At 41.4% G+C, this 13,075-nt stretch overlaps 1 protein-coding gene across 3 annotated transcripts in view; it reads left to right on the forward strand.

Moving 5' to 3' along the window:
• Positions 1-13,075, forward strand: part of mtus2b (microtubule associated tumor suppressor candidate 2b) — a 36,983-nt gene continuing 23,908 nt past the window's right edge. For all 3 annotated transcript variants that reach the window (XM_074678987.1, XM_074678988.1, XM_074678990.1), the window contains exons 1-3: positions 1-122; positions 8,760-10,761; positions 10,887-11,079. In XM_074678987.1, coding sequence (XP_074535088.1) covers positions 8,962-10,761; positions 10,887-11,079 — 1,993 coding nt within the window. In that variant the 5' untranslated portion in view covers positions 1-122; positions 8,760-8,961. The remainder of the gene's footprint in view (positions 123-8,759; positions 10,762-10,886; positions 11,080-13,075) is intronic.

Raw genomic sequence — 13,075 nt, forward strand, 5'->3', positions numbered from 1 at the left:
CTCCTCCCTGTTTTCCAGCGATGCTGCAGACTCTCTCCTCTTCCTCAAAGCTAACCTGGATGTGTCCCCTGCACCTCCTTCTCCTCCTCAGCACCGAGCCGAGGATTACCTCCGTCTGAAAGGTAAGAGGCACCGTCACACTCCGGGGAATGGCTGCTTTCAGAATCTCTGTGTCTCTTAATCTGATATCAGCGGCGGTGATAATTGGATTTATTGACTCTGCTGCATCTGCTGACAGACTGCGGATCATCCTGTTGTTGCTGCTGATGTTAAATTTTTAGCATCTGGCGAAATGTTTCCAGAAGTGCATGATCTAATGCTGCTGAAAAATGAAGCCAAGCTAGGGGAAAAACACAGGTGGCCTACCTATGAAAGGTGTGCTCACCTATGAGTGTATGTGTGGTGTTTAGAGCTACATAATGCATTGGTTAGATAGTTTTCGGTGTGTCCTGAGAGCCTCTTTTTTTTTTCTTGTTTGGGGATGTGTGTGTGTGGATGCACTTTATTTTTAGGCACCATGAAATGAGGAACAGGAACAAGGCATCATATGCTGAATGAATAATCATCACTCCTGGTCAAGTTTGGGATTTCTGCCTGTGTATTAGTCACCTGTTATCCTCAGCATTATGTAAAAGATCCAGTCAGGTAAAGAAGGCAACTTAGGGCCTCAGTCAGGAAAACCTTGGTGCAGATTTAACCCAAAAGTATAGTTTTCACATTTGTGTATCCACTTAAAAAAAAGCAACACTTATGGTTTCAAACTACTTTGCATGATGTCATTCATGCCCCTTCACTTGCAGGCAACAGAGGCACACACATTTGCTGCCTTTCCAATTTCCTTGTGCAACAAAATGACATCCATATTGAGCTTTGGTCGCTTACACAAAGAAGTCAGAGCCGCTGGAGCATGAAAATTGAGGGGGACTGATGCCTCCATTTTCACTCAGCCTCAATATTTTATGAGAATTCCAGTTTAAGCAGCAAGTGAAGCAGCTGGTGACCAAAAGGAGGCCTTGATCTATGCCTCAGATCTTTGACTCTTTAACCTGATGGAGCCTCAGTTTCATGCAGAAAAACAGGTTATCTGAGCTCACACATGCATGAGTACTCCTGCAATGATGCACAGATTTCATAACAGGCCGTGTTGAAGGTCTCGCCATCACGCTGCATATCAGGAGGCAGGTGGCGGTGGCGGGGTGAGTTACAGAATGATGGGGGGATGGGAAACATGCTCGGGGAAGCATGTTGTTAGGGAGAACATAAATTTCCTCAATCTCCCTCCTCCATGGCGGTGTGGAGCATTATCAGCTGTTGCAGCAGCAGGAGGACCTCGAGAGGACAACAAGCAGGGGACGTAAATTAGGAGGAAGGAGAAAAGGGAAGTGACAGGACACTGACAGCCTGCAAGTACAGTAAAGTCAACTGTACATGTGTGTGTAGCGTGTGTGTAAAGGAGGTGGAGAATAAACCTTTGGACGCTCAGAGCACCACAGTCAGTAACATCCTGCTCCTTCCCTGCACTCTCAGCTCTCATGAGTTTTGAAAAGAAAGAGGTTGAGATAAATTAAATTTTTTAATTATCTCTGTTATGCTTTAATTTAATCCACTGAGGAGGGCCGTGAGGCAGAAAATATTAAAAGTCTCAGCAAGAACGGAACTTTAAGTAGGGCAGGTAGAGGGGAGAAGATGTCAGTAAATATTTAAACTCCTTGAAGCGAGCAAAGGAGCATTTGGGGGATTCTGGTATCATCATAAGTTTAACTTTGGATAGGATATCTGCCCCCAGTTCTTTTTTACTCCTCAATATTTCATTCAAGTATACTTTATATTGGAAAAAATTAAATCTTGTGATTTAAATCTTGTCTTATTTTCACGAAAAAATGTCTTTTTAGACTTTATATGAGCCACGTTCAGCTGACCAGTCCAAAAACTGTCTTGTTTCAAGTTGTTTAAAGACAAAAATGAGGTTTATAATGCTTGTAACAAGTAAAAAAAAAAAAAAAAAAAAAATCTGCCAATGGAACAAGAAAAATTTGCTTGTATTAAGACATGAATCTAGTTTCAAGCAAATTTTTCTTTTTCCATTGCCAGAATTTTTTTTCTAGTTACAAGCAAAAATCAAGTATAACAAGGCAATTTTTTTACTTAGAATAAGACAAAAACACCTGATAAGATTTTAGTTTTTGCAGTGTGAGGTATATGAAATCACTATATTGTGACCATTGAGTACAAGTTGTCATGTAAATGTGTCAAGTAGAGCCCGACCAATATGGGATTTTTGGGGCCGATGCTGATACCGATACTGGGGGCAGAAAAAAGCCGATATCCAATATATCGGCCGATATCCCTTATATACGCTGATATATCTGGATATACTGTATATAATCACAAATCATTATAATATCCATATAATTCAAGATGGAGACAGAGCACTATTAAATTAAAACAAGGAACTTAAATTATAAAACTGTCAACATAAGAACTGTAGTGTTAGCCAATGAGAAATAAGAAAAAGCCGTAAACACAATAATAAATAAAGACGTCAAACTTTAAACACAGTAAGTATAAAAAAAAAAGAAAAAAAGGAAACACACAATAAGCAACTTACACAATGTCAAAACGGCGTATTATAGTCTTACATTAGATATTGGTGGACATGTGAATTAACAGTAGCATTTATCTCTGTTTATCTCACAAAAAAGCAACTAACACGATGTTAAAACGCCGTTCTATAGTCTTACATTAGATAATGGTGGACGGAGGGGGCAGGCACTCGGGCAGTGTGCAGCCCAACACACATACACAGGAGCAGGAGTGACAGAATCTCTGTGGAGCAAAAATTTTATAATCAGCTACACTTTGGTCGATGTTGATTAATCGATGACAGCCATAATCGGCCCGATTAATAGGTCGGGCTCTAGTTTCAAGATGTGGGTATGCAATTCTCTTTTGAGTTTCACTTCCTTTACTTTCTGCTGGTGCTTCTGCCACAGCAAGTAGCTCACTCCCCCACACACCAACAAAACTGTCCTGTGAATGTGCGTTTTTACATCAGGAAAGGAAGGAAAAAAGTAGCTTCCATATTTCGTCAGATGGAGGGTTAGGGTTTGAATGCAAATCTTAAAAATCCAACTAAAGTATCTGCTTGAATTTGTTGCATTTTATGCATCAAATGGTTAAACGTACAGTTTATTTAGTGGCTAAAAGGAGAAATCAGAATATTGAGATATATATCGTGCATCGGGATATAGCTAAAAAATATCGAGATACTTGTTTTAGGCCATATCGTGCAGCCCTATTTCTTCCTCCTTTCTTTTGGAGTACAACAAAAACAGCTCGTTTTAAACTTGTAAACCAGTGACTCACCATCTTGTCACCACTCTTCTTAGGAGTGATATTTGATGTGCAGCTGCTGGTCTGCACCGCATCGATCTGCAGTTAGAAATCAATTTAAGGAGCACAGAAGCAATCATGGCTGCTGCAGAACCCATCCTGTTACCAGATTACAGCTTCTGTCTAAAAACAAGACTTCATTCATGCACTTTTACATCCTGTCAGGAAACATGATACCTGAAGGAGCTTTGTCATCACTTTTTAGTGTAACCGGCTGAGTTCTTGCCTGTACAGTTACAGTTACAGCACTGAGAAATAGAAAGGCAGGTGGATGTGATTCACTGCTCTGTGTTCTGCAGTGCAGCTGCTGAGGCAGCATTTAGTGTCGTGTGAAAGTCTGTGTTTCATACACACACTTCTGTCTGTGCATGCTCTTTACATTTCTCCTTGAGGATACTTATGGAAAAGGATTGAAGAGAAGTTTGTGCCTTTGTGCTTCCAGAAATACTCAAGTTTTCTTCACAGCATGCTTGGAACAGTTCAATTTCAATAAGAGGGAAATGAGCTGATGTTTCCTGCTGTGTAAGTGAATTATGAGGATCTGAATGAGGAGCAAAGAGATGAGGTGGAGCAGCAGTCAGTCAGGGTTTATGCTAAGCTGCTGAGGAGTCTAACAAGGACAAACACGGGATTAACCTTGAATAAAACAAATTATTTTTCTGCTTTCCAGTCCTTATGACGCCTTTAAGGTGACTGAAACTCTAAACATCTAACTTGAGTGAGAAAAAAATCATAACTATGCAAAGTGACTACATTAGTTTGTTCTTGAGAAAAATGTTCACTCACCAGCCACTTCATAAGGTACACCTTGCTAGTACCAGGTTGGACCCCATTTTGCTTTCAGAACTGTCTTAATCCTTGGTGGCATAGATTCAACAAGGCACTGGAAACATTCCTCAGAGAGTTTGGTCCATATTGACATGATAGCATCACACAGTTGCTGCAGATTTATCAGCTGAACATCCATGATGAGAATCTCCCGTTCCACCACATCCCAAAGGTGCTCTATTGGATTGAGATCTGGGGACTGTGGAGGCCATTTGAGTACAGGGAACTCATTGTCATGTTGAAGAAACCAGTCTGAGATGATTCCAGCTTTATGACATGGAGCGTTATCCTGCTGGAAGTATCCATCAGAAGATGGGTACACTGTGCTCATAAAGGGATTGACATGGTCAGCAACAATACTCAGGTAGACTGTGGACTTTAAACCATGCTCAGTTGGTACTAAGGGGCCCAAAGTGAGCCAAGAAAATATCCCCCACACCATTACAGCACCAGCAGCAGCCTGAACCATTGATACAAGGCAGGATGGATCCATGCTTTCATGTTGTTGATGCCAAATTCCGACCCGACCATCTGAACGTGGAGCAGAAATCCAGACTCATCAGATCAGGCAACGTTTTTCCAATCTTCTATTGCCCAGTTTTGGTGAGCCTGTGTGAATTGTAGCCTCAGTTTCCTGTTCTTAGCTGACAGGAGGGTCACCCGGTGTGGTCTTCTGCTGCTGTAGCCCATCTGCCTCAAGGTTGGACGTGTTGTGCGTTCAGAGATGCTCTTCTGCAGACCTTGGTTGTAACCAGTTGTTATTTGAGTTACTGTTGCTTTTCTATCAGCTCCAACCGGTCTGTCCATTCTCCTCTGACCTCTGGCATCAACAAGGCATTTTCACCCACAGAACTGCAGCTCACTGAATTTTTTCTCTTTTTGGGACCATTCTCTGTAAACCCTAGAGATGGTTGTGTGTGAAAATCCCAGTAGATCAGAAGTTTCTGGAATACTCTGACCAGCCCGTCTGGTACCAACAACCATGTACAAAGTCACTTAAATCACCTTTCTTCCACATTCTGATGCTTGATTTGAACTGCAGCAGATCGTCTCGATCATGTCTACATGCCTAAATGCATTGAGTTGCTGCCATGTGATTGGCTGATTAGAAATTTGCGTTAACGAGCAGTTGGACAGGTGTGTCTAATAAAGTGGCCGGTGAGTGTATACCTGAGAGTCAGGGCTGCTGATGGCAGAGGTGTGGAGACTTGTTTGTATGACACTGCACAGGAAATAGGTCAGTTGCAGAATCTCATATGCGTTTTAATAAAGTCATGACAAACATCTTCGATAGAGCACCACTGGTTTCCTCAAATGACGCGTTGGAAAAATCATTAACTGTAAATATCAGAAGGAGTGAACCCTCTTAATGGCTTCTAATGATCTCTGGGTTTTTACAGCAAACTTTAAATACAGCTCCTTAAATATTTCATGAGCAGCCAGACTCAGAGCCTGAACCACAGAAAAAAAAACATTTTAATGGTTGAAAAGTCCTCTTCAGCACTCTCAGAGGCACATGTCTGTCCCATTGGTGATTTTTCCACACTTGGAGCCATGGTAGTTTGATAATTAGGTAGTGTCTCATGACTTCTTTTAGAGATCACTTATTTTGGAGCTAGAATAACTCTATTCCAATCCTGTCACTTCAGTTCTCATGTACAAGCACCAGAGCTGTGAACCCATTGGAGGCTAATGTCGCAGAAAACAGCCTTATCTTCCACCTGTCTGACTTTATGTTCAAGGTTTGTTATTTAACATACAAACAGGAGCAATTCAGCAGTGAATAGAGGAGGTAGCAAAGGCTGCTACAGAGAGAAATGTCAGGGATTAAAGAGCATTGCATCGCTGCAGAATATTAAAAACCCTGTTTTGACAGCATCTGAGAATGTAAACAATTTAAAGGCGACATGAAGAGGCAAAAGACTCCACAAAATAAGCTGCCCCCAAAAGGCACAACATGACATTTCAAATCACAATCCTTCTCTCTGTGCTAACCACACACACAGTCAGAGACAGCTGTGGAAATACAACCATACTTTTTGGCTGTAGACCTCTCCTAGAAGATGATGCTCACTCGACCTTAAGAGGCTCGATTAGTGATGCTGGAGGACAGTCAGTCATTTGATGCACTAAGTAACCTCCAGTTAAAATAATGCTGTGGAGTTTATAGGAATGGTCAGACGTAAGTGGAACTTCTGTTTTAAGTCAGAGGTTAATGGACTCTTGTTGCTGCCTTCCCATCCCCTCATACCCTCTTGGTAAAAGCCTGTTATGGTATTTTCCTGTCGTGCTCAGTTGGACAAGATGATCTCATTAGAAAACAAGATACATAGTCCTCATTTAAGACAAACTGATGGTTTAACATGAAATCCAGTGATGTCAGTGTATATGTGTTTCTGTTTTCTATCTGTTGTTTTGTCACCTGTTGAACAATCTCTACATCAGATATGTCCAAATTCAGGGCCGAGGGCCATGTACAGCCCCTAGCTTCCATCATACAACTAAGCAACAACCTCCGGTCCAAAAATATGAGACAATGTGGAAGTGCTAAAATCTGCTGTTTCTCAAGTGTCTCCTTGAGGCTGGCTTGAGAAGTCACACAAACCAAGCCGAAAAAGGAAGGTTTTTCAGAAAAAATAAACACGATGACAGCCTGATACAACAGCAGTTCAGAAGATATGTGTAAGTTCACCCAATCAGAGGCACAGCAGAGCTCACATGACTGATGGGGGCCCTATAGCTGTCAGTGTGGAGACTCAAAGCCTGCCTCATTTCAAATATGGCTGTGCCAACTGTTTTGCCGTAGTACTTTGGCTGTTTTCCAAACCGCCTACTACATAAGTAATGGCTACTATTTTGACTTAAATTCAGTATGTGATAGTCAGTATGCGAAAACTTGCAAAATATGCAAAAAATGCCTGGTATACTGCTTCCCACGAATTACTGCCATCTACTGGAACAATTTGGCATTACAACTACAATACAACAACACTGATGTTAGACAGTCCGCAAGATTGAAGTGAAGTGATGCGGAAGAAACTCAAGTGAAACTTGTTACTCCTAGTTATAAAAGAGACATTTACTTCGAAAAATTCATTAAAGCCCATATCAACCACTAATTACCCTTTTTAAACCATACTTTGATTATATAGAAGTGATTTTTCCATCAGCTGTATTTATTTAAAAAAAATGATATAAATCAAATATGAGGATTCTAAAATGATATGATTAACAAAAAAACTTAAATGCCAAATCTATCCAAAGTTTGTGTTGTAAGTTTATAATACAGGCAATAGGGTTAGCTCCATTCTCTGAAACTGAAAACCAGATTAGTATACTACAAAAAAAGACCCAACAGAACAGTAATACTACATACTACATGCAAATTCAGTAAGCAGTGGGCAGTATGCAGTGCCTACCACATTTACATATAGTATGTAGTAGGTGGTTGGAAAACAGCTTCTGTTCCAGAAACAGATGGGTGACGTCAGGGAGACTATGTCTATTTATTATACAGTCTATGCTTACACCGTAGCTATGGCCCTGAAACAAATTTTAAAAAAATCACTAATATGAACATTTACATTTTTTATAAAGTGCTTAAACAAAACCAAAGTATATTTAGTAATGCTTCACTAAACCACATTTAGCCTATGCATAGACTACTTCTATAAAGCTCTGTACGTTCTGCAGGAAATTAAACAACTCTTACAGTTGTTCCTTGTGGAGATCAAGGGTTCAAAAAACACTGGAAAGGACGCAAGCCTAAATTAGAATTATGAAATTGAGCAGGAAAGGCAGCAGTCAGTGCAAAAATAAGTTCAGAATGTAGGATAAGAAATATTTTGGGGTCAAAATGTCAGGTGAATAAATCAGTCTTAAAAACATAATGAAAAACAATCTTATGAAATCCACAGCTTGATCCTGCCGTAAAAATGTGGATATATTTCCCCAGAACGGCACGTGTCACAAGTCTTTAGTTTTCATCTGAAAGGTTGATAATGCATCATCAGCTCTCAGATGAATTGTTCATCAGTATTGGCTCTGACTTTTGCATCCTCAGCTCAAGGTTTTGTTTACAGTTCACTCATCGATTGTCACTGAAACTGGATCAGACATTCTGACCGGTCGCCTGTGGACAAAACATGTGTTACACTGTTCATGATGTTAAGATATACTCTATAGAGTTTTACATCCCTCATTAAACGCTGAATTTGAGTAAATGATAATTTCTACACATGAAGTTATGAAGAGCTTTCAAAGGTGTTAAATCTTTTTAAATCCTTCACAAAATAATGTTTCTTTTTACAGGGAGTCTTCTAAATCGGTGCTGAAAATAGTCCACTTGGGGCCTCGAAATGAGAAATTGAGCTAATGAATAACATATTTCTTATTTAGTAGATGAAATAAAAACATATTAATTCCTGCAGCAGAATTAAATTTTTAATCTTATCCCTTGAAATAGCACTAACATGTATATTCCGCTCATCTTTCACTTTGTTTATGTCATGATTATTATTGTTTGTTTTTTTTAACAGGAAATCCTGGATGTCATGAAGATCAATCTCTAATATTTGGGATGAAAGCCGTTGTGGAACGACATGTGAAAATCAATTCCAGCCTCCTGCTGTGTGGCTTCCACTCTTTGATGGGCTCTCAGACGTCCCTGTGATGGATGCCACGGATGATTAATTTCAAAACTGCTCTTGAGGGTGCTGTAAACTCAGAGCTTTTCCCAAAATGTGTGATCGGGGAGAGCCCTTTGGTGAGGGGGAGGTAAGGAATAATAACCAGCAGGGGGGCGTGCTGGCTGATGGGGACGCCAACGCTAATGAAATCAGGACGGAGGATGGAGGGAGGACAGGTGACACGGGCTCACTGTCAGGGCTGATGACTGAAACTACAGAGCAGGATAAAGTCATCATCTGGGGTACAGACTCGCAATGTGATGACCCTGAGCTGGCTGAGTTTGAGATGCTGGAGTGTCAGGAGCTGGAGGCCTACCTGGTCAGGGATGGGGAGGACTTTGTGGGTCTGGCAGAGCGGAGAGAGCTGCAAGAACAGTCTCTGTTGTGCAACAAAGCCAGAGAAGAACAGGCAGCAGATAAGAAGAGCAGGGAGGAGAGGAGCTCGTCTGTTCTACACAGTCCCAGTGAGCAGGAAAACAGTGTCTCTCATGTTTCTGAGAGCAGAGAGGCATCAAGGAGCTCGGAAGCAGACGTCTTTGTGACCTGTCTGTCCACCATTTCAAACATGGATACAGCCATGGACACCGCAGGCAGGACCCAAACTACAGACTCCTGGCACAACGCCTCTGGTCCTTATTCAACCATCTCAGAGGACCTGACTCTGGTTTCACAGACTTGCAACACAGTCTCAGAGAGAAGCAAGGTGGATCATCCGTCACGCTACTCCGGAAAAAGCACAAAACACAGGAAAGATGTGGACATGAATTTAAATTCGACTGTTCACTCAGAGGAGGTGGCACAAGTTCGCAACAGAAACGCTCCTTGTAAAGACATCCTTGATGAGAGCAGGAAGAACAATAACCAGAGAAATAAAGCAGGGAATACCATTTCAGAGCCAGACGGTGATCAAAAGAGGAGCACTGAGCACAAGAGTTCACCCACCGTGACGATATCACAGGAGGAAAGCAACATAAAAATGGATAAAAGCACACAAGCTGATGAGGCCCCTGATGTGAGTTACAGCCCGCCCAGAACAGGCACCAAGGGTACGCAGTCATCCATGGAACCCAAAGCCATAAAGAAACAAGGATCATTTGATTCCTCGCTGAAAAAACAAAACTCCTTTGTTGGGAGTTTTAAGAAGCAGCCATCGTTTGAGAACTCCTTCAAGAAGCAGCTCTCCTTTGATAACTCTTTAAAGAAGCAGGGCTCCTTTGAGAACACTGTCACCTCCGGCTCTTCAAGTCTGGAGAGGAGGAAGCCGTGGGGAAGCCCCAGTCGACCAGCAACTCCATCCTCCCCTAGAAACGCCTCCTGCTCCCCAAAGAGACGACCGCCTGCTTCACCAGCGAAGGTTCAAGGCGTCAGGGCGCTGAGCTGTGACCGCAGCGACTCCCCTCACAGAGGGTTCAGTCAAACGGTCAAACCAGCGGTCAAGACGAGTTTGAACAGCGGCATCCCAAAACCTGTCACCGCTCAGCAGAAAGAGCCTGAACCCAAGAGGTTGTCTCCTCCACAGAAGCCTAAAAATGTACGACCAAAAATCATCACCTACGTCCGAAAGAATCCTCAAACAAAACCAGACGAAGCCTCCTCACTCAGACTCTCCGCCTACTCCAGCCAACAAGCTCAGAGAGATCTCAAGCCTGGTCCTCAGCTTAAATCCACACAGGTGCTGTGTTCCTCCAACCTGCTGTTTGATAAATATCGACAGGAGATGCAGAAGACGGGGCTCTATGCTCCGGGCATGGCTGCAAGTGGAATGAAACCTCCGAGCGGCTCTGTCGCTCAGAGGCAGAGCGGGAAGTCAAACAGTTTCCACGAGGACTCACCTGAGAAATACATCCAAGAGGTGAGGCAAGGGCATTGGATGTGATGTCTTCTTTGTTTTTTCAGTCCCACTTTCTGATTTGATGTCACTTAGCAGGGTTATCTTTCAGACTTTGGAGTGAAATAATACTTTTTATCCCACACCAGCATGTTTCTCAAGAAGGATGCAGTGCATACCGCTCTCCCAGGGCTCTAAGGCCACAGCTGGGGTTAGGAGCTGTCACCAGGCAGCCTGCAGCCAAGACAAGAGTTCAGCAGACGGGTCAAAGGTCAGCAGCGGCTCCAAGTCATTCTACCCAGGCAGCCGGAGCGTCCGGCCAGGGACACCAAGACCATGCAGGTGAGACAGTTAACCTGTGGAATGATCTCGACCTAAAGCTGAAAGAATTAAAAGAAAAAGAATTAAAGAATTAAAAGAAGAAAATAGTCTTGTGCACACAAGATGCATATTTTCCCCACTAATATTTCACAGATTTTTTTTTTTTTTCAAACCTACTATTTTTAAATGCAAGCTCTCACACCAGCAATTTTCTAACATGAGCGAAATTGCAGCTTTTATTTTTTTGGGGCCAAGGTTGATTTTTTCAAAGTTTCGCTTACGACAAGAATACATCTGACCAATCATAATGCTCATTGCTGACAAGTCACATGCTTAAACATTCAACATTGATTGTGTTTGTGTCCCAGCACCCAGTTCTTCATGTCAAAAGACATAAAAACTACAAAGACAACGCTTATAAAGATACCGGTTGGTAGAGAATAGCTGCAGAAATTGAGTATGATGCTTCCTATTTTTGCGCAGTTTCATACCCTTTATTTACATGAAGGAACTCTACTGTTCTCAATGCAGAGGGAGTTTTCTGAGGGGCCTGTTGCGTTTCGGCCTTGTGTTTACATGCAAACTCTACTGTTCTCAATGCAGAGGGAGTTTTCTGAGGGGCCTGTTGCGTTTCGGCCTTGTGTTTACATGCAAACAAACTTTTAAAAACAGTCTCCAGAGTGGGTTTTCTTGTAACACTGCAGCAACCATTGTTATGTAAACAGTAAGCCAGCATTTTCAGTGGAAACGCTGCCACTGCAAGAAATGGAAATCTTATCGAGTGTTTCTGTCTTATTTTTAGTAGAAAATGTCTTTTTAGACTTAAAACAAGCCAAATTCACCTGACTAGTCCAGAAAAATGTCTTCTTTCAAGTTGTTTAAAGACCAAAATGAGATCTGAATTACTTGAAACAATAAAAAAAATTAGGGATAGACCGATTATTGGCCGGGCCAATTATCAAGGCCGATATATGGCATTTTGGGGCATATCGGCATCTGTGTTTTTTTAATCCGACAGCTGATATAAAACCCATTCTGAAACCCACAAAACTCTGTTGTTTTGACTCTGATGCTTCTCTGCACAGAATTTCTTCCTATCTGCACTATGGAAGCCCTGGATGGTCATTTAAAATCAGTCATACAAAAATAAACAGAAAATTAATTCAGCTGCATTTCATGCCTGTAAAAGGAAGCACAAACTCAATTCTGTCCAGTTTTATTGCAGTTACATAGAAATTTTTGAAAACTTTATTTACTGTAGAAAATTTAAACTATTTATTTTTTTAAGTTTTCAGTTAACTTTATAAAATATGCTGCTAAGCCTAGAAGCTGTTTAATGAACATATGTTTTAAGGCATTTGAATGCAGTTTGTATTGTTCAAAAGTTTTTACGCCAATATTTTCACTTTGACCGCAAATGAATATCAGCTTCAAATATTAGTTATCGGCCTCCTTGCCTACTAATAATCAGTATCCGTATCGGCCCCAAAAAATCCATATTGGTCTATTTAAGAAAAAAATCTGACAAAGGAACAAGAAAAATTCACTAGAAAATTTGTTTGAAACTAGCATAATGTCTTAATACAAGTAACTTCTCGCTTGTTCCATCGGCAGATTTTTTTTACTCGTTTCAAGCAATTCAGACCTCATTTTGGTCTTTAAAAAACTTGAAACAAGGCATTTTTCTGGACTAGACAGGGGAATTTGGCTTGTTTTAAGTCTAAAAAGAGATTTTCTACTGGAGTGGTTGCTGCAGTGTTACAGAAAAAGCCACTCTGGAGGCTGTTTTCAAAAGTTTGCGAAGTGTATTAACGATGCTTACCATGTGAGCAATATATACCATAATGCATTGTGGTTAAAACAGAAGAAATGGCTGATCGTGTGATTACTGATAACATGAAACAACATTAAAAACTGTCAGAGAATAACACTTAGCTCTCTGTTAAACTTTGGGACGATGGTGTCCCGTAACTTTGAGCAGAGAAACAAACAACACAGACATTAGCCGCTGGTGCAT

This window comes from Halichoeres trimaculatus, unplaced genomic scaffold, assembly GCF_033239565.1.
Source record: "Halichoeres trimaculatus isolate MK-OKI-2021-1 unplaced genomic scaffold, fHalTri1.1 fHalTri1_scaffold_9, whole genome shotgun sequence".
NCBI lineage: Eukaryota > Metazoa > Chordata > Actinopteri > Labriformes > Labridae > Halichoeres > Halichoeres trimaculatus.